General features: G+C 37.0%; 1 protein-coding gene and 1 long non-coding RNA gene across 4 annotated transcripts; one reads left to right on the top strand and one right to left on the bottom strand.

Moving 5' to 3' along the window:
• Nucleotides 1–1,505: 1,505 nt before the first annotated feature.
• LOC137708785 (uncharacterized) lies at nt 1,506–3,460 on the bottom strand. Of its 2 annotated transcripts, none has more exons than XR_011064831.2 (2): nt 2,948–3,460; nt 1,506–1,798 (listed from the first exon to the last, which is right to left on the bottom strand). It is a non-coding gene; the product is annotated as an uncharacterized LOC137708785 (long non-coding RNA). The 2 variants fall into 2 exon arrangements; XR_015958202.1 differs by lacking the exon at nt 2,948–3,460 and adding an exon at nt 1,985–2,941.
• A 1,624-nt stretch (nt 3,461–5,084) lies between these two features.
• LOC137709398 (GDSL esterase/lipase 5-like) lies at nt 5,085–8,220 on the top strand. Of its 2 annotated transcripts, none has more exons than XM_068448491.2 (5): nt 5,085–5,736; nt 5,888–6,009; nt 6,679–6,909; nt 7,102–7,357; nt 7,894–8,220. In XM_068448491.2, the coding sequence occupies exons 1-5, from the start codon at nt 5,475–5,477 to the stop codon at nt 8,142–8,144; spliced, it is 1,122 nt and encodes a 373-aa protein (XP_068304592.2). In that variant the 5' UTR covers nt 5,085–5,474; the 3' UTR covers nt 8,145–8,220. The 2 variants fall into 2 exon arrangements, with proteins under 2 accessions (XP_068304592.2, XP_088544897.1); XM_088688771.1 differs by having other exon boundaries at nt 5,254–5,736; nt 7,099–7,357.
• The last annotated feature ends 8,891 nt before the right edge of the window (nt 8,221–17,111 follow it).

The raw sequence follows: 17,111 nt of genomic DNA, 5'->3' as shown, positions 1-17,111 counted from the left end.
ATAGAGAAGACATCTGATTTATTGCCTATTGGAAATACCCAAGTGTATCTTGTATATTCATCAACAAACAATATGTAATACCTATAGCCATCTAAAGACTTTATGGGAGAAGGTCCCCAGATATCAGCGTGAACTTTATCACATGGAGACAAACATTTGTCAGTTCTTTCTGGAAATGGCAATCTAGACATCTTGCCTTGAATACATGATGTATACATTTCTGGAAATGGCAATCGAGACATCTTGCCTTGAATACATGATGTATACATACTACTTATAACGACCCGAAAATTTATATTTGGAAGCAAAAACTAAGACAGGCCCAAAATTTATTTCGGAAGATGATCACCAAATTCCTTTTCTTAGACAATTTCCAAGAAAATATAAATCTCAGTTATTTTATTATGGCTGCATCTAACCTTCTCGTTAGACTACTTACGTATCCTACAAAAGGATTAAGCCACTCCTAGTTCACAATTTCAATTTCTAACTTATTTATGAAAATCATTCAAGTGACTAACAATCACTACCTAGGTTCAAACAAGTGAGTCATACCAAATGCATATCAAATATGGTTTTAGTATATCGAAATACGCATAAAATGGTAGCGTTGGCTCACTGGCTACGCGCCGCTGCACATGCAACCGTGCATGGCGGTCGACCTCCATGACTTGCCAGAAAATTTCAACTATTTTAAAAAATTACCAAATTTTGCAGGAATGTACAACTCAAGGAGAGGCACATTTTTCATACCTGAGCCGAGGTCTAATTCAGCCTGAAAATACCTGAATTTGGCCACGAACCGCCGGAACCCTAGAAATTGGGTGACCTCGATCCACCACCTCCAGTGCTCCACCACCCCAACCAAGGCTTAGGCTTTGTTCAAGGCCTTATGGGGAGTCTAATGGTGGTGGTAATTGGTGGGAATAGCTTCAGGATTTTAGGATTTCTTGCACGAACCCGTCGCAACCACCAATGGTTCTCCACCCATTTACAACAATTTTCTTCTAAATCTGGGGCGGAAAAGGAAGAGGGAATGGCTAGATGATGTTTGGGAATGGTAGCTTGGTCTAATTCATGGATCATCTGATGGAAAACCTCAGAAAATATGGAGGAAACAGCTCAAAGGCGCAGGTCATAAAGTGACTCGGTTCTTCCCCGTCCTTCTTCTCTCATTTCATTCATTTTTTTTTCCCTGATTGGTTCCTGCCTCCCTTTTCATAATCTGATTGAACCCATAACCCCTTTAATTGATTGGGCTGAATCCAAGTCCTTGATTGGTTCTCACTCCCACCTAGTGGAAGTTTAATTAAATTAAAACTATAGTTTAGTAAAATAATTTCAAATGTCCGTAACTATACCGTTATAATCCGGAATCACAAACAGCTTCCGTCTATACGCTCGTGGAATTGTCCTCTATCCAGATATGTCAAGAAATACGATAAAATATGCGAGGATAAAATACGTCCTTGTAAAATTACCTTAACCAAATAAGGGCATTTCACTTTCAAAAAAAATTCCACATAATCATATATTTAAAATTTTTAAGGGTACTACACTACTCTTATTGTTTGTATTATACGATATACTACATTGTTTTAGCATACAAGTAAGAACTTCATTTGTAGGGTGACCCAACCTTTGATGCCACACACTTGACTTCACCACTTGACCAAGGAAAGCTGTTGGATTCGCAACTTGTAGACTGCACACCTTTAGCACTGTGAAAAAATGGGATCTGAAACAACTCCGTAGGCCTACTCTTTCCTTGATACAAAATCTCCTTTGTCTTCTTATGCTGTAAAAAAAGAGTTTGATTCATCACATATAAACCAACTTCTGTTATCAGCACATATTTGTTTAACAAACAACAAACTTCTAGCAATCTTTGGAACATGTAAAACATTAGTAAGTAATAGAGAGTGATCCTTTGTATGAAGAGTGGTGGAACCAATGTTCTTGATAGATATGCTTGTGCCATTACCAATAGTGATCTTTTCCTTTCCTTCATATGGAGCAACCTGTGCCAAGGCATTGACAGCAGCTGTCATGTGGTGAGAAGCACCATAATCGACTATCCATGAATCAATGGGCATGAATTGAGATGACTATTGGGCATTCATTGTAGTTATTGAAGATGGAGGAGATTGACTTTGATATGCATAATTGCTTCTCTGATAACAATCAAGGTCAACATGACCTCTCTTCCCACAAATTTGGCATTCGACCATAAACCTAGTAGAAGAAGTATTGGTGTTTCTGTGAAAACAATTTGCTGCTGTATGACCTCATTTGCTGCACCCAATAACATATTCCATAGTCTCATCTAATAGAGTTGCAAGCAAAAGACTTAACAAAGCCATGTCAGTCGACTCCCAATCAATATAAGCCCCAGTAACCTCCTCAGTAACTCCAAGATCCGTAGTTATCACAAATTTTGGTGGACACACATCAATGCCATCAAAGTGACCAAACAATTTGTAACCCTTTAACACAACCTTAAACTAAAACACCCATTTGGTGAAATTATCATCTTCAATTTTATAGTAAGCATCCTCAACAAATTTTCTACTTTAACAGTCGGAGTAGTCATCTTTAATCAAAACACAGATACAGAAATAGCAATACGTGATGATCAAAAAGAAATTAACACTCTTTTCAATCGAAACAACTGCACTACTCAAAGAGATTAAAACTCTTTACCAAGAAGGTTTGACACTTATCTAAATCACCAAGAAAGATTGACACTTTCCTAAAACACCAAGAAAGAATAACACTTTCTTTAATATGCAACTTTCACCATTATTTCTTCAACAACAATCTATGAACATTACTCTATATAATCAGATCATAGCAAATCTCATAGAAGTGCACAATTTCTTCAAGAATCCCAAAAATACAAGAACCCATGATCAAAATATCCTCCAAAACTAGAAAAAGATATCACCTGAATCGATTTCGACAATCAGAGAGCGCAGACTTCCTTCGACTTGTCAAGGCTGCAGAATGGCGTTGAGTCTTTCCAGCGACAACGAGGTGACGACTCACAGAACAGCAAAACCACGACTTATAGAGCAACGGAAGAATCGTCAAGGATCGGAATGGCGACTAGCCATTATTGGCGATGATACCATCATAACACTGAGATATCAGGCCTTGAAGAAATGAATAGAGAATAATGAATGCCTTAGAAACGAAGAATTTTCAGAAGTCTTTGTATTTCTCAATGAATGATAACAAGCCTTTACATTTTACCAATTGACAACTGACAAGTGTCATTGGTTAATAATATGTACTGCGGACTTCTAGTTTCTTTCCCTCCCAACTCACATGAAATGATGTAAAGTAGAAAAATTAGGCAGTTGAAGTACATGGCGTTCATTCATTCAAATCTTAATGATGACATGCAAGACTCTCATTACAGTACATCTCAAAATATGTAACAGGGGTCGCGTTTAACACTTCGCCTTTGCTAAAGAATGTACAAATTTATGTCATGGTCACTGATCTAATATCACCTAACTTCTCTAAGGACATGAAAACCACACACATATATATATATATATATTTTTTTTTTCTATAAAAGACAGCACAGATTTCATTCAAAGAAATTGGCTACTCAGTACAGAAAAAAAAAAGTTATTCTTCTCAAGTAGATCACAAATTAGAGTAAGGGGTTCACCTAACCAAGTACAATCACCTCAAGAATGAAGGGCAAAACGGGCAAGCCAATGAGCTACAGAGATTGCTTGGTGGTTTATGTGTGAAGCAGAAGCTTCAACGACCAGTTGCAACATATACTTAGCATCTTCGACAACAAGCTCATTGATACGTACTCAATGACACTTAGCATCTTCAACAAGAAGTTCCAACTTATAAGTGATACGTACTAAGAAAAATTGATGAAAGTTTGGTATAATTGTTAGCTCATTGTCTAACTTGAGTTTTTCCTTAGTACTACGTAATATTGGATACTATAATCTCTTCGTTTTTTTTTTTTTTTTTTCGATTAAAATTGCAGGTTAAACATAAATGGTAGAAGATAACCAATTAAAATGGGTCTCAACACTCTTCATTCTTCTCCATTCCTGCAGCCCTACCACTACTCAGTTGAGAATATTATTTTTGGAAAAGGAGAGGCATTGTGTGTGCTTAAAAGTAATTAGACTATTCCTTATATTGCCAATTAGTTTTATAATAGAACCTCAACTTTCTTTATGGTATCAAAACTCAGTAGTTCCATGTGTAAAGTCTAATGACAACATGTGCTCTACGTCACCCGATTTACCTTGTCCACATGCTAGACTTGAAAATTCATCACAGTTAAGAGAGCGTGTTGAGTATGAATTTCGCATCTAGAAAACATGTGCTTGTAATTAATTGAATTACCTTCGACATTATCAATTAATTTTATATTAGAATTTTAACTTTAAGAGAGGACAAAGAAGGAGAAGAGGAAAGACCGAGAGAGAGAGAGAGAGAGAGAGAGAGAGAGAGAGAGAGAGAGAGAGAGAGAGAGAGAGAGAGAGAGTGGCAAACACTTTTTTTTATTGAACCAAGTGGTCCCATTTTTACTTGCAACTGTAGGTTCCGGTTTCTCCTTTACCTAACTTTCAAGTTTTTATCAACCGTTCAATTCGGAACGAATCAATATAAAGCCTTTCGATCTACTTAACGTTAATATTTTTCGATCTAACATTATTTGGTAAAGATTTTTGGACCAGAATACAAATTGTTAGCTTATTTCTGAACAACTTAGAACTTATCTGAAAGTATTTTTAAAATAACTGTAAGTGTTTTTAGAAAAAAAAAAAAAATTTTTTGGGTTACAAGGAAGCACCAAGTACTTTTGTGTTAGAAACACTACTTATATGTTTGCAGAAAGCACAAGTATTTTTTTCTTCAAAATTTACTTATATTTTTGTTGAGAATTGGTTCAAAAAATATTTCATAAAAATTATTTTCAATTATTTTAAATACATTTTCAAATACGCCCTTAAACTCTCGAGGATTGTAGCAATCGAACATTGGCAAAACCCGTTACCATGGAACAAAAAGAGCAATGGACTTCTTGAATCTCTATGAAACAAAAAGTACATCTCCACACGTTCAGACCATTGCAACTTTTTATTATTTGGACATTGCTAGCTGAGAATTTTGCATCGCCTCCAATATATATATATATATATATATATTTTAAAAAAAAATCTGTTCAAAGTTCAACGCCTAGTATTAGTTCTGAGCCAAGTATTTGTTTTGTCTTTGGACAAAAATATTTTCAAGTTCTCAAAATTATTTTGACTTTGGAGAGGTTTTTCTTATTCATCTCTTCCGTATGTATTAATTCTCATGGTTTATATATATACAGAGTCATTTAATTTCAAACTAAATAGAAACAAAGTTTCCATATTTGTTTGACTATATGTATATAACTATATATATGTACTGGTGATATATTCAATAACTTTGCAGAAATGGCGAAGCAAAGCTCTATCTCCCTCGTTTTCTTTCTTCATGCAGCACTACTAATCTCAACTTGTTTTGGAAGAAAATCTTGGCTTTCAAAAAGCCAAGTTGCCTTGTTCATCTTTGGAGACTCTTACTTAGATTCTGGCAACAACAACTACATCAACACTACAACTCTCGACCAAGCAAATTTCTTGCCGTATGGAGAAACCTACTTCAAGTTCCCAACGGGAAGATTCTCCGACGGACGTTTGATGTCAGACTTCATTGGTAAGATTTGTAAATCTTTTATGATGTGGTCCTTGTTTGTACAAGTCCACTTTTGTTAACTAGCTAGTTAACCTAACGCAAGATAGTTTTGTCTGCTTATACTTAAGCATGATCTGATCTAATTTTGTATATTATCATATGTACTTTGCAGCTGAGCACGCTCACCTGCCATTTGTTCCACCCTTTCTTCAACCGGGATTTCGTCAATATTATGGTGGCGCGAATTTCGCATCCGCCGGAGCTGGTGCTCTTGTTGAGACTTTTCAAGGCGAGGTAGGTATTCTTTACATTTTACTAAGTGATATTATGATATGGCCAGCTATTTGTACAATTTGGTATGGATATTGTTAATGTGCTACTAAATTAGGGAGAGGAAATGAAACATATGTTTAGCTTGTATTACAATGTTAAAAGTAAGAAAATAGAAAATTTTAGGTGTAATGGTTGTATCGCCTTATAAATAGTGTAAGAAGTCAATAGTAAAATGACACGTAATTCTTAATTGTTGGTTGGCTACATGCCCATATCATTTAAGTCCGTGTGGCCTTTAATTTTTTGAATCTAAATGATGTAGAGCGCTCCAGAAACAATGTCTACATATCATTTTATCAATAATTTATGGCTTTTTAGCCAAAATTTGTATCTCATCATTTTGGTTCTTGAGATTTGAAATTAATAGAAATGGTCTTTGAGTTTGTCTTCCATCAATCATTTTGGTCATTTCTTGAAAAATTATGTTAAATAAGGACCAAATGACAAAAATACCCTCAATTTAATAAACAATAGACCGAAATGATTTGGAAAAAAAAAATTATTATTAATTTATTTTACCGCACGTATGAGATAACCATTGCATTTAAAATTTTTCTAAATACGGAAAATTTTACACTCACAAAGTGCACCTAAATGGATATAGAAGTGTTATATTCCCTCTTATTTCAGGTCATTGATCTTAAGACACAACTGAAGTACCATAAAAAGGTAGAGACCTGGTTCAGACACAAGTTAGGCGATGTTGAAGCCAAAGTGACACTTTCAAGAGCCGTCTACTTGTTCAGCATTGGAACCAACGATTACATAAGCCCTTTCCTAACCAATCCTCCCATGTTAAAGTCCTACCCTCGCTCACAATACGTCGGAATGGTCATCGGCAACTTGACAAGCGTTATCCAAGTATGCATTAAGCACATTACATATACAGTCTGAAATGTTATGTTCTGAAATTGCTAGTCAAAACCACACATTTTAAATTTGACCTGACTCTATAACTAATCAATGTGGTTGACTCGTAGTATGACAACATAACATGTCAGGATAACGCTTTCCATGTTTTTTATATGGTTTGATTGGGTGTAAAATTAGCAGGAAATTTATGCAGGAGGGGGTAGGAAATTTGGGTTCATCAACTTGCTGGACTCAGGTTGTCTTCCGGGGTTCAGAATAATCAAGCCTGAAAATAATGGTAGCTGCTTAAAAGAGGTTTCATCACTTGCCAAATTACATAACCAAGCACTCTCAAAACTTCTCATTCAACTTGGAAACCAGTTGGAGGGTTTCAAATATTCACTCTACGACTTGAACAGCAATCTTAGACAGAGAATCAGACATCCCTCTAAATACGGTACGTACGTAAATGCACAAAAGCAAATTAGTTGTCTTAATTCAGTTGATCAGGTAAACATTATTGCCAAATCGGATTTATTAATAAGTTCAGCACAACACGTTGGAAACTTCTTTTATGGGGTTACTAAATGCACCCTATAACTTGATGATGAGTACCATTTTCTATTATGTGCATTTTTTTTTTCTGTTGCTAAAGAGGGCTAAACCTACAGAAGTCTAGGTCTTAAGATCGATCCTACAAATGTCTTTAAACAACATTTTCTCTACACTACTAGAGGTGGAATGATATAATTATCGCTGTATGATGAGGGTAGGCAGGGTGATAGGTAAGAGTAGGTTATGGCAAGGGTTTAAAACTGCCTATGTAACTAAAATAAATAAATAGTGACAGCCCAAATCTAGACTTGACCTATAAGCACAAAAACATAATCATACTCGTTATCTTTTATGCAAATTCATTTGCTTATAAATGTGTAACACATTACAAGTTACAAGTGGATATTGAATGGTGTAACTGTGTGTGATGAAATTAAGGTTTTAAAGAAGGGAAAACAGCATGCTGTGGGACAGGTGAATTTAGAGGAGTGTTTAGCTGTGGAGGGAAAAGAATAGTGAATGAGTTTGATTTGTGTGAGAATCCAAATGAATATGTGTTTTGGGACTCGTTGCATCTCACTGAAAAGGTCTACAAGCAATTTGCTAATGAAATGTGGAGCGGCCAGCCATGGAACTCCAAGGCCACAAAAGGTCTACACAATCTCAAGAGTCTGTTCCGAGACTTGTAAGTCTTTTGCATCAAATGTAACACACATCCCAAATTGGACATCAATTTGATTTAAACATGTGCTTTTGAAACTTTAATATTTTAATTCTTTGGTTACATTAAAATAAATTAGATCCTCTATGCCACAAGTGTCAGTAAATCATTTTTTCCCTAAGAAGTGTCAGTAATTGATTGGCAAATCTACTTACGGAAAATGATAATGTATTGTATGGGTCTCATTTTCAAATGAGTTTTATCACAAATGATTCTTGAAATTGATCAACTCCATCTTGAAAAAAATGCAAATAGGTAAATCTAATCTTTGAATAAGAGTGCCACAAATCAATGTGGTTAATTAAATTAAACTACCTTATTAAAATAACATTTTGAGACATTTTGAGTGCCACTTGCCATAATAACGAAGAAAGCGTGGTATTCTTGCACTTGCCACAAAGTTATGCTTGACATTTTGATGTTGGAGTGTTGGCTGGCGAGCTGGAAATGGCCAGCCCACTGGCTTGATTTGGAGGTTTTGGCTTGGTGGAGCTCACAAGCCCTTTGGCATAGCCCTCGGTTAGAGACGGTTTTTGTGTCATTCCAAGCTATTTTTAGCCCTACGACCCTTTGGCCGGGTCGGTTGGAGATGCCATTATGATCCTGGAAATAATAACTACATAAACACCACCACTGAATTTCAGGCCAATTGGTCGCCGTACGACAAGACCTTCTTCAAGTACCTAAATGCATGCTTTGTTGGGCTTTCATGTGAACTTAAGGCTTGGGATCCGATTTCTTTCTAATTGGATTGGTTGGTTTGACAGAGAAAAGGAGAAAGTACGCATGTTCTCTCCCAAACTCACCTACGTAGGCTTCAAAAATTGTGGGCTTGGATCTTTAAGCTCCCAAGCAGCCTAAAGTCTTCTACAATCTTGACTCCATGTAGGCCTGATAAACTTTCGTAACCATTTAGACCACAATTCACTTGGGAATCTCCAAGCATGTGACTTGGGCTTATTTTAGCATGAATTGTAGTTAGCGTCATCGAGCTTGGCGTGATGTATATGCATGGATTGATTTGTACAAATGACTGGTTTATTTCTCATAGCATGGCATGATTGTGAATATTTTTATTCCTTGATTATGCACCTTTGCATGTGATTAGGCTTGACTCATGTATGACGGTTGGGCATTGAAACTGGATTGGTCTTTGCAACTGGTCATCCAAGAATTAGGTACCTCATTTCAATCATCAACAAGGTATCCTTGGTACTCCTGCTGACTTTTGGTGTAATTTTTGCAACTCTCCTGAACATCATACCTCTGCTTGTCTTCATCATCCTCCATTTCCCTTTGCGGCCTATCATGCTTTTTTCACCTGGTGCTGCAAACGATCCTACCTGGTACTTTGATATGGGAGCCACTCACTACACGACTAATGATGGGGCTACCCTCCAGGATCCATCTCCCTATATTGGTAACGATTCTGTTCTCATTGGTATGGGGTTTCTCTTCTTATTACTCACACTAACTCTATTCCTCTTATCTTAGGTTTGTTATTTCAAATTAAACAATGTCTTACATGTTCCTTCTCTTTGCTTCTCAATTTACTCAAGATAATTTCGTGGTTGTTACTGTTCATCCGATTGGTCAAGTTATTTATGGCTTTTACATTGGTTCTCCGTTTTTTAAGGGTCGCTGTGAGGATCACCTCTATCTTGTGTCGTCATCTCGTCCGTCTACCTTCCATGTTTTCTCCTCTTCTTTGTGGTACTCCTGTCTTGATCATCTGTCCTCCGAAGTTTTATCTATATTGTCTTTAGGTTTTATTTCTATATTAAATAAGGCATTTTGTAAACCCTATGCACTTTCTAAGTCGCACAAAGTACCTTTTAATTCCAATAAAATTACTTCATTTTCACATTATTTAATTTACTCAGATCTTTGGACCTCTTCTACTCCGTCTCTCTCTCCGATTTTCAGTTATTATGTATTATTTTCAGTTGACTATAGCCGTTATTCTTGGATTTTTCCTATGCGTGCCAAAATTGAAGTATTCATGCATTTCGAATCATTTTATAATATGGTGACAAGTATATTTAACTCTTCCATTAAATTTCTTCAAACCAAGGATGGTATGGAATATATAAACCATTCATTTAAAACTTTTTGTCATAAAACTAAAATTGTTCATCGTGTCTCGTACAACTATACCCCTGAACAAAATGATCTTGATGAACGCAAATACCGTGAAATATCCATAGTCACTTATCTTCTTCTAAACATTGTCCATACCCAATCCTACAGTTGGGTCAAAGTAGCTCTCACAACCACCTTCATTATTAACCTTCTCCTATGCTCGGTCGTTGGTTCATCTAGTCTCTATTTTCAGTCTTCTTTGTCGTCACCCAATTTATCCTTTCTTCATATGTTTAGTTGTGCATATCACTCACACCTAGGAGTTTATACTTCAAAAAAATTGGAATCTCGTTCCATAGAATGTTTGTATGTAGGTTACAACTTGTAATTTAAATGATACTGATGCCATAATCTGGATACCAATCAGGTTTTCATCTCTCACCATGTCACTTCGACGAAATGACATTTCCAATTGCTCGCCCTGTTGCCCCTGTAACCTAGAGCACTTTCGTGCTTGTCTTTTTGGAGCCTAACCGTATTCTATCTTCTTCACTACTTCAGTCCCTGCCTGTTGAAGCCCAGCCCTTATTGCCCAACTTGTCCTCTCTTATGCATAATGCAGCCTATAACCTAGTTGTTGGCTCGCCTTCACCACCTTCATTCTTAGGCCTAAACACTAAACTTTAAGCTCAACCTATTTTTGCTCATGTGCCTCAACCCAGTGCATGTGCTAGTCAGCTCTTATACCTCAACCCAGTGTGCATGCCAGTGAGTACCACTTTTAATGTCCCTGCTACTCCTCTGCAGTAACCCACTCATAACCTAACAACATTTTTCTACGCAAGTCGTGCCTCATTGAGGCCATCTCATGAAGACCCGCTTCCATACCAATCATTTTAAACCCAAGCAATTCACCAATGAAACTGTACGTTATCCATTTCCATATGCACTCACTATTTCTAGCTTTGATCATGTTCAGCCTAACGTTTTACGCAGGTATCTCGTATGGTGTACAACGATGACTGAGGAATTTAATGCTTTACTTAAAAATGGTATATGGTCTCTAACTTCATCTCATCCTTTTCAAAATTTAGTTAGATGCATATGGGTTTTTTAGATTCAGCGTAATGTAGATAGTTCTATTCAGCACTACAAAGCCTGTTTGGTTGCTAAAGGTTTTCATCAACAACATGGGTTCAATTATGATAAGACATTCAGTCCAGTTCTTAAGCCCACTATTATTCATCTTGATCTCAGTTTAGTAGTCGTTCATGAGAGGTCTATTTGGTAACTAGACATGAATTAAGAGATATAATTGACCACATAGGCAATGTCCAGACGAGTTAAAGTAAGATACTGTAGATAACCTAATAGGTGACAAAATTCCAAAGGATAAAAAAGTGGAGTACTATCTTGATTAGATAAGTGAGCATGAAAGGCTATAAGGGTACTGGTGGAACCAAATTTGAGCACTTTAGCGGACGGAGGTGAGAACTAGCCTCAATTGCCTATGATCTTTGGCATAGGAAGAATGAGGCTAATTAAGGGGTGTGGTTAAATCCAAATAGGATTGCCTACATATCTCTGGGAAGGAATGGTGTGATGTGGAATACATCTGGATCACCCTTGACGAATAGCCTATGGAGAGATGTTAAAGATATGAGTTCTCCATGGACGTGTCTACGCGTAGACATTAGCGCACATGCCTTTGTTAGAGGTAAAGAGAATAGGTGTGTCTTGGAGAAGATGAAAAGAGTAATAATCTTTCCTGATAAATACCCAAGTTAGAGTATTTTAAGAGTCCTTGTAGGGGAAGTAATCCCTATAAATCGGGTGCCTATCTAGGAGGAAATTTAGGATAAGATACCTAATCTCTTTAGGATAACGATTATGTTGCCTAACCACCAAGATATCCTAATTTGACTTGAATTAGGGTTTCCTTACTTGGGAGGGCCTAACCCTAGCTTACAAACTAGGATCATCAGACTATACTCCATGGACCACGGGTATTCTAGTCTTTCTTGCCAACCAAAGTGCTATATGTCAGGGGCTTAGAAAAATATGGTCCCACAACTTTCCTCAACCATGCTTTTAAGATTGGGCACCGCTTCAAAGATAGATAGTTACCAACGAACCATGACTGAATCATCCCAGAATAACTTTTCTGGAATGACCCTTGAAAAGTTTGCCTGATCCTAAGTTAGCCAAGTCCGGCTAGTCCTACGTGTTTGTCTCTCAAAGATTTTGATCTTTCGAAGTTTTAGACAATATCACAAGCCCCTAGTTGGAGTTCTAGATGCATAGCTAAAAAGATGGATGCAAGGCAAAATGAACTTATACATTCCTCAAAGGACTTAGATGCCTTAGGATGCTAAGTTTATTTTACTAAAGTCATTAAGTCTGTTAGAGTAAAGCACTTAGAATTTTTCATCTTTTCCTTCCTAATCGCAGAATATAGTTAAATTCATCAATCTTTCCTACTGTTCTAAAAATTCCCACCTAAGCGCTAAGTAGGTGGCCACTGCCCCGATTAGTCCTTAGGTGTTTGAAAATTAAGAAAGTGCTCGTAGACCCGCTTTGGCGTCCACTTGCCCGCCAAGGCGCCCGTCTAGCCGGTCGTGTAAGAATCCTATTTGGACTTAACATGTTGTGATATAACTACTCAAGGTAAATTATCACTAATCCACTACTCCATATAAATTGGGATTTGGTGCAATGGGACAATAACCATACTTCCACGATATATGGAAGTTGATTGCCATTACCACTATAAATATGGGAATTCCTTGCTCACTGAAGAAATGTTCTAAGAAAAGGATTCTATCACCATAAGAACATAAAGGCTTCAAGTGAGTAAAAGACTTTCCTTGGACGATTACTTGCAGACTAGGGTTCCTCTTGTTCATCCAACTCAATGTCATCCTCAAGTATTCTCAAGAGCTTGACCTGATTGTATAACATTAACCTTATATATATACACACACGTACAATAATGCAATGGTATGTGGTTTACACGACACACACACACACACATATTGATCTTGTTCTAAATAGCATGTAATTCTTGTATAAAGCTAACCTTAATTTTTAGTTCTAACACGCCTTAACTCGCCTAGGCCATGACTCTTACTTAGACAGAAAATCGATAACCTTTATTTTGCATTTTAATTTCAATAAAATGTAAGAGGCTTGTTGAATACCTAGATGAACGCTCATTATGTGTTTGTTTCCCATGTTATCAATATATTCTAATACTTTATAATTTATATGTCATTTTATTTGGAATTTATGTATACCAATATAATTATGTGTGTGTGTTTTTTTTTTTAAGTAGAAATAGGCACTTATTTATAATGTGCCCTCTATGGGTGTTACCTTTGGTTAAAGGGTCATGTGTGTTCAAAGAGTTGAGCATAATGTGCCCTGTTCTGACACCTGTGTTAGATGCCATTTTAGATTCATGTTAGCAAAATTTTTGTAATTGTGCCCTATCAATTAAATTAAAATAAAAATAAAAATAAAAAATTCGAAAGACCCTAACATCTCAAACAAACATTTGAAAACTTATATTCATCCTTTCAGGCAGTCATCCTTCAGGTGGAGGTGCTTGTGCTCCATGCGCCATCCACAACAGTGCCACACACAACGACAATGCAACCTGCAGCCACGCCAGAGGTTTTAGAGTCTGTTTTGGTCCAAAACACAACCATTTTCAACAATTCAAAAGCTAAACCAAAGCTACAAAGGTAAGTATTCGAAATTTACCTTCTTTAGGGTCATTGGGTGGCCGATGATAACCTAAAATCAGCCTGAAAATCACAGCCCTCGCTGGAAATCTGGCAAATTTGTCCCCTGAGTTGAAACTGCATCCAAACTTAACCAAATCAAGCATGCATGCAGTACACGAAAACGTCTCTATACAACTTAGAGAACCTAACTAAGGTGTTTTCGAGACTCACCCATACTGGATTTTACGGAAAATCTCGTTGGGGAGTCAAGCCGTGAAGGAGCTTGTCATTTCGTCGCGTCGATTTTGATTTCCAGAAAGCAAAAGGTAATGGGGAGTCTGCAGTGAGGAGAGGAAGGTGAAGCTAGTGGTTGCCTCACCGGAGAATGCCAGCTCCGCCACCATCATTACTTATATGCTTCTCTATGTCAAGGAAGAAGCCGAGAGAGAGAGAGACAGAAAGATTATGAGAGAGCGAGGGTGGCAGTGTAGTGTTTGGGTGGTGGCAAGGTTCACCGAAGTGGCTAGTTAGATGGAGATGGATGCTACTTTCTGTGCATTCAGCACAGAGATGGTGAGGGAGATGACAGAGAAAACTGTGAAGAAGTAGAGAGAGAAAGTTAGTGAGACAGAGGATTGCGTGAAGGAGGGAGACGGAAGAGTGATGGAGTGCAGAGAGGATTAGAAGCACGGGGAAGGGTGAAGACCCACGTGGATGGGTCCCACAAGACACAAAAACCCATCAGAAAATTAATAAAATAATTATATACATAACCATGAGGGAGATGAAAGACTATTGGATTAATACTCAACAAATAATTAGAGCAACTCCACCGTTGCAAAGGCCCCCTGGGTTATTCACTATTTAATCTACCTAGTGAACAGTCACTGCTTTCAATGAATAGTAACTTTCTTTTGCATCTCCACCCCTACATTGAATAGCTCTGGCAATAGGCAATAAAATATTAGTATTTTTTTATTTATAAAATAATATAAAATAATTTAATTTGTAATTTCAGATAAGATTTTTAATCGTTATCATTGCGCCACGTGTCATTTTATCTGAAAAGATAAATATTGGTGATTGATTTTGATAAGATTTTTATCCAATGTCGTTGTGCCACGTGTCGTTACCTTTTCAAAATCGTTGAGGATAGATTTCCGATAATATTTTTAACCAATCAAGTCGCACTACGTGTCACAATCTGTTTACAATCTTTGAGGATAGATTTCAATCATATGTTTAACGAATGACGGCATGCCACGTGGCATTATCTACAACCTAATCCTTTCTAAATCCTCCATGTAATCCACCATCCATCCTCAGAAATCTCACACCAATTTTCCCAAGATCTCTATCATTATTCATAGTTTTTGCTTCCTTCTTCACCAAAATCAAAATCTGTATCATTATTCATAGTTTATGCTTCTTTCTTACAATGTCTTCTTCTTCAAGGATGATGTGGGAAATCGATTAGCAAGAGGAAGAATTGTTTAACCAATCAAAAGGAATGTAAATTTGGGTATAGTACAAACAAATAAATAATATATTGTTACCTGATCCGCTAAATTTTCCCCACTTCTAAGGAGTCTCTCCATGTACTAAACGATTGGCTAAGTAATTTCCAACGACTGGACATCGATTCTTTGGTTCTTTTCCCACCAATTTTCTCAAGATAATTGGTATGAATGAGACTCCACATTTCTCGCAACTGCATCTCATTACTCGTAATCGAATCATGAGTAACTTCAACCCAGCTAATACACAACGCAACATCTTCAAAAAGCGTCCAATTCGTACCTGCACCATTAGTGATTTTGTTGGAAAAAAATTGGATTGAAACTTTGAGAGAAAGGTAGGAATGTGGTTGAAAGTAGTTGAGAAAATATGAAATTGTGGTGTAAGGTAGAAGATAATGAGAAGGTATTTATAAAAAGTAAAATCAAAATTTTTTTTTAATTTTTCAAATTTTTTTTAAAATTTTTATAATAAATCTCTACTGTTGGATTACAAATAAAAATTTGAATTCCAACACTCCAGATTGTACCACGTGGCACAACTGTAACGTTTTAGAATTTTAAATTGGATTTATAAAGCCAAATAGCGTGGTCCATTGATCTTAGATCCAACGGCTGAAATTAAATAAGGTTTTTAATTTTTTTTTTACTGTTGGAAATCCAATGGTCCAGAAAATATAGTCGTTGAAATCCAACGGACGTGGGGAAGCCATGTGGCCTCCCCAATGGTAACATCTCAAAAAAGCGCCGTGGGCCCCAACTCTAAATTTGTGTCGGATGACGTGCGCTTGAAGCGCGCGCCTGACACAAAAAATATATAAAATGTGGCCGACGTCGCCCAGATTTCAACCTTGCGTCATGTGGCCTTCAGGCTCTCAGGTTGGCAACTCCTGCTAGGGCCTTGGGCCCGCTCAGGCTCCATTGCCAACACACATTGGACCTCCCCACTCGGGCTCTCTAGATCCGTTTGAGAGCTAGTCCATCGGGCAATAGCCCACGATGGAACTACTCTTATATATACATAACCAGGTGGGAAGGGTGAAGATCCACATGGGTGGGTAACTGATGCATCTCCCTACCGCGAAAGAAAAAAAAAAAAGGAGAAGCACAAAAACCCATCAGAAAATTAATAAAATAATGATTTAATACTCAACAAAGAATTATACATACACAACTAGGTGGGAAGGGTGAAGACCCATATGGGTAGGTCCCTGCTGCATTTGCCTACCTGGAAAGTAAAATGGGAGAAGCCTTTGGCTTCTAGAATGCTCCCTCCCAAAATTACCATTTTGCCTTCTAACTTTAAAAATTCGTAACTTACTTGTTCTAACTCTGAATTCACATCCGTTTGTGACCACTCGTTCATTATGATAAGTATTATTTAAATAAAATATAGTATTTATCACCAAGTTTCTTGAACTCGAAGGTCCCACAAAAGATGAAATTACCCACCATCTTATTTATTTTCCAACGAGTTCCACAGAATCATACAAAAATGAATAACCAAATCATACATCTAAAAATACATAGGGTATTACAAATAAATTGTGTACATTTGTTTTACAAGTACTATGGGTACATTTTCATAATTTTGTTGACATTTGTACA

This window comes from Pyrus communis, chromosome 17 (assembly GCF_041283825.1).
Source record: "Pyrus communis isolate YQ-2024b chromosome 17, ASM4128382v1, whole genome shotgun sequence".
Classification (NCBI taxonomy): domain Eukaryota; kingdom Viridiplantae; phylum Streptophyta; class Magnoliopsida; order Rosales; family Rosaceae; genus Pyrus; species Pyrus communis.
Note: the sequence above shows the minus strand (reverse complement) of the source record. Positions and strands in the feature narration are given on the sequence as shown.